Source organism: Xenopus laevis, chromosome 1L, assembly GCF_017654675.1.
Source record: "Xenopus laevis strain J_2021 chromosome 1L, Xenopus_laevis_v10.1, whole genome shotgun sequence".
In the NCBI taxonomy this organism is placed as follows: Eukaryota; Metazoa; Chordata; class Amphibia; order Anura; family Pipidae; genus Xenopus; species Xenopus laevis.
The window spans coordinates 132,280,276-132,290,270 of record NC_054371.1 but is presented as its reverse complement, the minus strand read 5'-3'; the positions used below and the strand labels follow the sequence as shown (position 1 = coordinate 132,290,270).

At 35.8% G+C, this 9,995-nt stretch overlaps 1 protein-coding gene across 1 annotated transcript in view; it reads right to left on the bottom strand.

The window, feature by feature from the left end:
• Positions 1-1,630: 1,630 nt before the first annotated feature.
• The window catches only part of tek.L (TEK receptor tyrosine kinase L homeolog), a 58,305-nt gene continuing 49,940 nt past the window's right edge, over positions 1,631-9,995 (bottom strand). The window contains exons 16-23 of the mRNA XM_018257697.2: positions 9,045-9,155; positions 8,412-8,602; positions 7,802-7,915; positions 6,454-6,524; positions 5,666-5,706; positions 4,272-4,368; positions 3,709-3,808; positions 1,631-2,870 (exon numbers count right to left, since the gene is read on the bottom strand). Of these exons, the coding sequence (XP_018113186.1) occupies positions 2,796-2,870; positions 3,709-3,808; positions 4,272-4,368; positions 5,666-5,706; positions 6,454-6,524; positions 7,802-7,915; positions 8,412-8,602; positions 9,045-9,155 (800 nt within the window). The 3' untranslated portion in view covers positions 1,631-2,795. The remainder of the gene's footprint in view (positions 2,871-3,708; positions 3,809-4,271; positions 4,369-5,665; positions 5,707-6,453; positions 6,525-7,801; positions 7,916-8,411; positions 8,603-9,044; positions 9,156-9,995) is intronic.

The following is a 9,995-nucleotide window of genomic DNA, read 5'->3' as shown; positions in this document are numbered from 1 at the left end:
AGGCAATAAAGTTAGAAACTTTGTTACTGTTTCTTGGTGTTCAGTGCAGAGCAAAACGGGACTTTTCAGTACAAATGAGGGACCGCAGGTTGAGCTATCAAAAGAGGGACTGTCCCTCTAAAAACAGGACAGTTGGGAGGTATGCAAGTGCGGGCTTGAATGTCAACACTAATTTTGGAGTCAACCTGTTTTGGTTACCAGAGGCCTCCTCTGTAAATTAACTCTTACCCCCTTAAAGTGGACCTGTCACCCAGACACAGAAATCTGTATAATAAAAGTCCTTTTCAAATTAAACATGAAATCCAATTTCTATTTTTTATTAAAGCATTCATAGCTGCTGTAAGCTCATTTAGAAAATCTCAGATGTCAATCAAATATTGTCTGCCCCTCCTCTATGCCATGGGCATAGAGGCGAGGCAGACAATTACTTTCACTTTTCATTCAGCACTTACTTGATGTCACTGCTCTCCACATATTCCCCCGTTCTCTTTACCATTTAATTGTGAAGCCAGGGCATGGGGATGGACATCAGGTCCCCCATTCTGGTGCACAAATAAGATTCTGAGATGATACAAGGCTTTCCTTAAAAACAATGTCGACAAAATGGCTGCTGCCTGTCTGCTATAATTTTGAATTCCCAGACTGAAGGAAACACGATTCAAATAATTTATACAGTGTAATTCAAGTTCATTTTGCTTGACTAATGTGATAAAATAGGATTTTGAATAATTGTTTTGGGTGACGGGTCCCCTTTAACTGAAAAAGGCCTAACATGCACCTGAAGTTACTTGAGATAATGAGCCAGTGTTCAGCAGCGCTGGCATCTCTGAGTAAAGTAAAACAAGAAAGTTTTTTTGGTTGCTTTTTTGTCTACTTTGCATTTTTGTTGTTGTGGACACCAGTGAAATGCATTTGGAGGAACAAGTTACTCAGGAGAAATACACCTGTCCATGTGGTATATGTTTTTGGTAATATTAACATTTTGATTACATTAATAACATCAATTTAGAAAGATTGAATTAAATTCATGACAGTGCATGTAAAAAAGTGGGGCAGGCCGTCAGTGGGCTCCATACTCAGGCAAATAAACTGCCAAGTCGGTCTGAAGGTGCCAAATTGTCAGTTTGATTCATCCCATGTATGGCTAGTAGATAATCTAATTATCCAATAAAGTTCTAAAGCAATATATATACATGCATTAGGGCTCTTACTCACTAGCGTTCTGACCTGCGCTCCCCTGCGTTCCGTTTTCTGGCGATCAGCCGCAGGGGAGCGCAGGAATAGATGCATGTCATTATTTCAAATGGGGCTGTACTCACTCAGGCGCGTGTAGGCGCCGAACGCAGGAAAAATGCAGCATGTTGCGTCTGAACCTGCGTTCGGCGCCTACATGCGCCTGAGTGAGTACAGCCCCATTTGAAATAATGACATGCGTCTATTCCTGCGCTCCCCTGCGGCTGAACGCCAGAAAACGGAACGCAGGGGAGCACAGGTCAGAACGCTAGTGAGTAAGAGCCCGTAAAACCTACACCTTCATTTGTAGGACTGCTACACCCTTGCAGACAATAATGGAAAGCTCAAGGAAGACACGTGGAAGAATTATTTGATGAACCAAACTTTTTCTTTTTATTCAACAATACCTGTACCTGTTGTCACTGTTACATGTTCTGTGAGCCTGAAAAAAATACTTCCATCAAATTTAACCAAATAAAAATCTTAACAGTCTTAATTCCGTTTATTCCAGGGAGAAATTACCCTGCCTTATGGCAAGCTTAACGGTGTTGGTGACAAAGGCAAAAACAAAGTTTTATTTCAGTTTATTCCTGGGAGAATTACCCTGCCTTATGGTGAGCTGGCCACTGTCTGAATGCTTGGTCAGCGACTCCAAGTTTGCATAGAAGTCAGTTTGTTATACAAACAGAGGCTTAATTTCCCACACCCTCAACCTGTCAGTCAGGTGGAAGGAACAACCTATACTTACAAGTTACCGTATGCATCTAGCACTTCCACCACAAATAATCTTATTCCAAATACCCATTCAATTCCTTTTGGCTGACTTGCAGGGAGGTGTAGGTTTGGCAGAATTCAAGAGGATCAGCGGTAAGGGGAAGTGTGAGAAAGGAAAAATAGTCAAAAAGAACACTTGAACATGAAAACGAACTGGTAATACATTTATTTTACATAGTACTTTATTTGAATGTGGCAAACATAATTTTATTTTTTTTGTTCAGGACTTTAGATCCCCTTTAAACAACATGCTTAAAGCTAGGAACATAATTTTCATTTTCTTAAAAAAATTATATAGAAAGCTTATACATGATTGATAGAGAAAAAGCTCAGACAATTGCACTGCACTGTTGCTGTTTTTTTTTAGACAGAAACTGTTTAAATAAATATATGTTCTACTCTGTTGTAAAACGCTTATTTCAGCAACAGCATTAATAAACACAAAAGAGGGGGAAATGCTAAACCAATATGTTATGATTGCTTAATTTGTGAAATGGACAGTTTACACGCACACCATTTTCAAAAACATAAGAACATAAGAACATCATTCAATGTTCATCAAACTCGCGTTACTATTAAAAGTGAACTTTGTGATATGTATAATGCACTATTATAGGGTTTTATCTATAAAAAAATGTTTCTTCTAACATTACAAATATATGTCATCTTACAGATAAAAATATATTTACACAGTGATAAAAATATATGCTAATTTAAAAAAAGTATCCTACATATTGACTATACACAACAAAAATATATTTTAACATGATGAAGGCGCTGTATTAATCTTATGCAGCCTCTTCAGCAGAACAGTCAATCCCAGCATAGGTGAACTTTTCATAAAGTGTTGTGTTGACATAAGTCTACAAAAAAAAGGAAAAGTTAAAATGTATAGGTTAGGAAATAAACATGATAGTATTAGCATTTTAACTGCTGCCTTACAGTACCTGCAGTTCATTTCTGACAAGATCACTGAATCTAAATAGAAATTGTAGGGGTCATTTAGAATGACCCCAGACACAAATGCTAGAAGGGGAACAAAATCGGACCTCTTAGTTAACATTAAAGAAGCATTTGCACCAAAAGTCTTTCTGTACTTTACAATTTATGCCAATGCATGTCCTCCTGTCACTTTTGTAGCCTGAAACATGCAAGTTAAGGGGCAGGGGTAGGCATTGCAGTGAGTTTTTCACATATTGGTATTGGCCTTTGCAGGTTTCCTCTCACAACCTAAACATTGGCATGAGAGGAAACATAAATTAACTCCTGAGTCAGTCACTTGAGGCAGGGTTTGATAGTGAGTGAGTGAACATTGTCACAAATTTGACACCGAATCACAGCACGTTTTGTATTTAAATATGCTGGATAATTAGTGCCAAACAGAACCCCAACACTTAGAGCCATGTGATTCTAAATTTAGGGGAAGGAACTGAGTTGTAAATTCATAATGAGGTAGAAGGCACCTAGGTATACTAAAGAGAGCATTTACAGAGGTATATTTAATACTGTCCACCCCTGCCAAAGAGAAACTAACCTTGTAGTACAGTTCATGTTTACATTTTTTTTAGTAGACAAAGTACGCTGATTATGGAAAGACCACTTGTCCAAAAAAAAAAAAAAACAGGTACCATGCATTCCCATTAATAGATCCCATTCTTGTTTTCTCTGTAATATCCAAAATATCAATGTGCACATGCTTACCTTTCTTTCTTCTAGCATTCGGTTAAGGGACACCACAATTTTGGCAAATGATGGTCTTTCATATGGTTTCTCACGCCAGCACTGCCGCATAAGGTCATACCTTTATTTAAAAAAATAAATAAATAAGAGAATTATGTATAAATGCCAATTCAGTTGCCTTAAACAGCACTGTGAAAAAGCACTTTCCAATGTTTTGGAATACTAGCAGTGCAATACTGAATTCTTCACTAAACACTGTTATGGATCAATCAATTCCGATCAATCTAGAATATTGTTTTTAATAATAAAAGTACCAAAATTCATTGTATACGATCCCTTGAATTGTTTTTAATCAACCTAATTTAGAAAGCACTTCCTAGGTTCCCAAACAACTACATCGCTATTGATTGAATGACCAGTTATTCTTTTGGAATGCTGAGGTATCAAATCCCTAAAGGCTATGGACAATGATTATTTATGGTTTTAATTGTATTGGTCTCTTATTGTGTAGGTAAATAGATAGAGAGAGAGAGATAGCACCACATATTATTCATTACAATTTGCCAGTAAAATATCTTGCTTACACTTCATCATCACAGTTCAGAGGCTTCTCAAGTCTGTAGCCTTGTGGAAGCTTTTCATAGAGTTCTGCACATGTCAGCCCACAATATGGTGTTCCACCTAAAAAAAGGCAATATATTATTTAATTATTTCTATGGTACTCACCATAAAATGATAATTAAAATGAAATATTTGTTGCATAAACATACATACATAGTGAGACATGTTTTGATCTTGGGAATGATCCATATATAATGATTCCACCCAAATGGGCCCCATTAAAGTATTTTGGGCTTTATATAAAACGTTTGTACAGCACTTTCCCAGCAGCACTGACGTTTAGGTTTATTTCAGTAAACAGACCTAGTGTACAGTATGGGGCCCATTCACTAAGCTCGAGTGAAGGAATAGAGGAAAATAGAGGAAAAATAGTTAGAATTTCGAATGTTTTTTTTGGCTACTTCGACCATCGAATTGGCTACCTCGACCTTCGACTACGACCTTTGAATCAAACGATTCGAACTAAAAATCGTTTGAATATTCGACCATTCGATAATCGAAGTACTGTCTCTTTAAAAAAAACTTCGACCCCCTAGTTCGCCACCTAAAAGGTCCCCATAGGCTTTACAAGGTTTTTCTGATCGAAGGATAATCCTTCGATCGATGGATTAAAATCCTTCGAATCGTTCGATTCGAAGGATTTAGTCGTTCGATCAAATGATTATTCCTTCGATCATTCAAATTGCGCTAAATCCTTCGACTTTGATATTCGAAGGATTTAACTTTGACAGTCGAATATCGAGGGTTAATTAACCCTCGATATTCGACCTTAAGTAAATTTGCCCCTATGTGTTTGTTTTAAAGCCAACTCCTATAAATACTCTTTAAATTTAAGATTTAACTCCCTGTGCACTCTGCAAAGTCTGAGCACATTCCTAGACAGGACAGATTTTCTGAGCAATTCCCCACCTATGTTTAGGCACACTTTTCTAGGGAAGAGGTGATAAGAGGAGGATAAAAAATTTTTTTGCCCACTGCTGTTCTGGACCTGATTTCAGCATCAAAAGCCCCAGGTGTCATAGACTTAAGAGCTTAACTTTGTATGAAGAACTACACAGGCACTCATCTTAATAATATGAGATATGTGCCTACTTTTCTCTCAATACTTTTCTCTCAATTAACAACTGACATTAGGGATATCATAGTCATTAGGTCATTTTATAATCAAACCTGTAACAGCCTTGCTAATAGTACTAAAAGTACCCCTCTGACATGTACAACTCTTGTATCTTCATTTAATCATGCTTCATGTTTAAGATCTTTTTCATCTTGCAAATAATTTTCCACTTCATTACACAGCTGTGATTTGTATTTTCCTATGTGTCAGTGACCTAAATATATATATAAAAGCACTTACCAAGGCTTACAATTTCCCACAATAATACTCCAAAGGACCATCTACAAAAATATATTCAGAAAAAATCATTAATTTCATGCAAATTAAACTCATTGAGTAATGGTCAACATTGCGTCTTACTAAATATGACTTGCAATAAGTGCTAACTTGATAGTGTTGAATGCATTGCTGCATTAGCCAGTTCAGAACTTCTGAGATACAGTATATATTGTCGGTAAACACAATTAAATAGCAAGTGAACCCCAAAATTAATTAATTAAAGTTGTTTGTAAAAACAATTGCTATTGAAAGCAGACTATTTGCTTAACTCCTGGTTGTTACTTTTTAAACAATGTCTTAATTCCCCAGCAAACACAATTGTATCAGTGTGTATGAGCCATCTGGGCAGAGAATGGAAAGGGGCAGACAAACACTGCTTTTGATAGCAATCTATATAAAGATAACTTAAAAACTATAGAAAATCTGCAATTAATTTATATAGAAAGTTGTTTAGAATTATGTTTGGGTTTCCCTTTATTTTTATTTTTTTGCAAAGCTATAAGACTCAAAAATACATCCTATTTATTATTATATACATATACCTATGGGGTTGCTTGGGTGCAGTCCACACAAGGAGATTAGTAACTGCTATTTCCTGCTGATTAGTAATTGATTTTGTCATTTCCTTTAGGAGCATAATAGCCTACTTGCATTCCCCATAAACCATGAAACCCATTTATTCCTAGTGTGACAAAAGCCACATGATTACGTCATGTGAGCTTGATTTCTAAAGTGCTATAGTTACTTACACATCACTGTTTGATGTATAGACACTGTAGTTCAAAGACTCGATTGCCATCCATCGAACAGGAAGCCTCCCCTGTGGAAAAAGATATAGGTAATCTTTCCAAAGTTTACAATGTTTTTGTTGCTATTCATAGCAGTAAGACCATACTTTCTCACTCTTAAATTTTATTTCTATCACCATAAAATATGCTCTATAGTGTCAGAGCTAGATGAAAAAGGGATTTGCTCTTAGTACAGAACAACTGCTGGGAAGTTTGTTTCTATCAATCAGATCATACTGCACTGTGAATAACTTTGCATCAAACTTGCTCTATATCTTAAGGACTGATGGTATTATTCCTCCTGCTTACTTTATTTAATGAATTTGGAGGCATTACAGACTGAACTTTGAATTGAAGCACCTACAGTATTTATTGCAGGTGGGTGCAAGCCATACATACATGGGTTTCTGCCAAGAATGCTCTGCATGCTATAGGGTTCCCAGTGCTCCTTACATTCACATGCACTTCATTGTGTGCCCGTGGAATGTTCTGCTAATATAGTGGATATAGACTTATGCCTGACAGTAGTGTCAACAATTATTCTGGTGATGTTAAAAAAGATGCACTGTTGGCAAAATGAGCTTTAGCTCCAAGATCAATATATATATAAATTACAAAATGTAGTAGGTGCATATCGGGTTTTGAATCAATTTTTAAAACTATAATCATATTTGTTAGAACAATTAAAAACAGGCCAACGTTTCAGCCTCCATCTTAGACCTTCATCAAGACCCCTTTTTTGGAGACCGAAACGTTGGCCTGTTTTTAATTGTTCTATGATTATTTTTTTAAAAACTTTTCAAAACCTGGTGTGCATATACTCATTTTGGAATTTCTATCAATAATACTAATTGTGGGTAGTACCTGGGTCAATCGATGTTAAGTGGAGTGTGGAACATTTAAGGATTATATATATATATATATATACACACAAGGAATAGCGACAATCACCAGATTGTTTTATATGCAAGCAAAGAGATGAAGTGCCACAATGAGGCATGAAACATGTCAGGTGACTAGACATGTCATGGTTTAGTTAAAGGTCTCAAGAAAGATACCTGTTCATGTTTTTAATGTTAACTTGGCAATAAAAAAATTTTTCATTGAATTTCACACGTGGTTGAAGGCTCCCGTCTATCCACTATCCTCTTGAACACTGTAGACCTTGAGCGGAGCCCAGCTGGCCGGAAGCTACCACGTGGGTAACTACAGAAACGCTTACATGTAAGTGTTCTAAAATATATATAAGGAGTAAACAGATTGCACCTTTGGAACTTATATATATATATCCACAGTTTAGTTTTCTTACCATTGTTTTCTTTACATAGACTTCTTGTCCTCTGGATAAACCAAAATCTGCAATTTTTGCGACATAGTTTTCACCAACTAAAATGTTTCTTGCTGCTAAATCCCTATGAATAAACTAGGGGAAAAAAGATTGTCAAAATTAGGAAAACAGATGTTGACATGTTTAAATTGAAGGTAAATCTAGACAAAGACTAATAAAATAAAAATGCTGTACACCATCAACTGTTTTCAGCTCACTGTACCAGCCTGGGGCACAGCACTCTATGCCTGTCCAGATACCTACCTCTAAAGGGACAGCACATGTTCAGTCTGCTCAGTTGCATGAAATGGTTTGGCAATACATATATAACACATTATAAATGGTCTGAAGAAAGAGGTTGTACTGGATGTATCTTCATTTGAAATCAATCAGGGCATATCAGTATTACATTTCATAGCAATGGTAATCTGATAAAATTAATCTGGTTGTATTAAGCCATATTCTTTTGCTAGATATACACCTAAAAAATGAGCATGAACACCAGTAAGTGGAAAGTGTATTTTTCATCTATTATAATTGTTAATCATTACTGTTATGTCACTTTTGCAATATATATAATGTAAATACGTACCTGTTTTTGACTCAGGTAGTCCATGCCACGGGCCACATCTGCAGCAAAGCGTAACAGCTGCTGTGAAGACAAGGTAGAAGCTGTGCTGTTGGCTATAGCAAATGCTGGGTCAGTTTCCAATACTCTGCTTTTTCGCAGAAAGTCGAGTAAATTGCCATGGGGGGCATATTCAATAGCCAAATACAGGTAGCCTAAACAAAACAGAAAATTTCATGTAGTGATCATAGGTAGAAATTGTCTGATGATATCCTAGTAAAAATGAATGACTAAAAGACAATGATGATTACATAGGTATAGGGACCTTTCTTTACAAATTAAAACAAAAAATATTTATACAAAAAGCAGAATACTTGGTAAAGTGATTATTTAACTTATCAATAAACCCCTTTTTCAATAGTCAACACAAATTCTTTATTTCCTTCCTTCTGAAAGGGTACTTTCAGAAGTTAATCGCCCCCCCCTTATACTCAGTGTAACCCCCCCTGTATGTACACCTAACCTTCTCTCTTCAGTATGATGTATAATCTCTGTAAAGTCTAAATGTATAGGTGCCATATAAATACCAGGAAATTTTTTAAAAAAAAATGACTGCATGGTAAATGAAGTTTGTGGGGAGAAAGAATCAAAACTCACCTCTGTGTTCACATGCTCCAAGAAGGTTTATAATATTTGGGTGACTTCCAAGTTTACAAAGAACTTCTAGTTCTCCCGCAAAATCTCTGTGATCATCTTTAGATGCATAGTCTATTGATAACAGAATAGAAGAAATGTGTCAACTCTTACTAAAAGCTCCGAACAAAAAAAAAGGCATTAATTGATGTGGGCAACTTTTAAGATGGTTAACTTATTCTACATGTTTGGTGGTATACAGCAATTTTTTTTCAAATGTTTGGAAGATTTTATGATATTTAAAAGGTAAATGAATATTATATTTTATCCTAGATATGATAATGTATTTTTAAAAATCTTAACTGTTTACCTGTCATTTTATTAGTAGATAGTACGGAACCTTTTCAAAAACACATATAATTCCTTAACCATTTCAAATTCTATAATCATTTAAAGGAGAAGGAAAGGTTAGAACTAAGTAAGCCTTATCAGAAAGGTCCACCTAAATATACCAGTAAACCCTCAAAGTAATGTTGCTCTGAGTCCTCTGTCAAAAGAAACACTGCATTTCTTTCCTTCTGTTGTGTACACATGGGCTTCTGTATCAGTGGGTGAATCTTGGATTTGCCAATTTGACATCTGCCCCATGGTTTCTGGATTTCTCTAAATAAAGTGTCAGCTGTCAAGTCAAAAATGCATATAAGGCATGTGAAAGCAAAATAGTTGTGCGCTGTATGTATTATACCGTGAAGTAACATTACAGGGGTTGTTCACTTTTGAATTAACTTTAACTCTAGTATGATTTAGAGGTGGGAATAAATGATAAAACTACTACAGCATGAAGCTAAATTGATTAAGAGACCGAATAGTTTAAACCCAGAGGGTTTAAATGATTATTGAAGTGTGAGTTGTTTTTTGTAATATGCATTACAAAAGGGTTTATTCTCTAATATCGCTTATTAACATTTTTTTTAT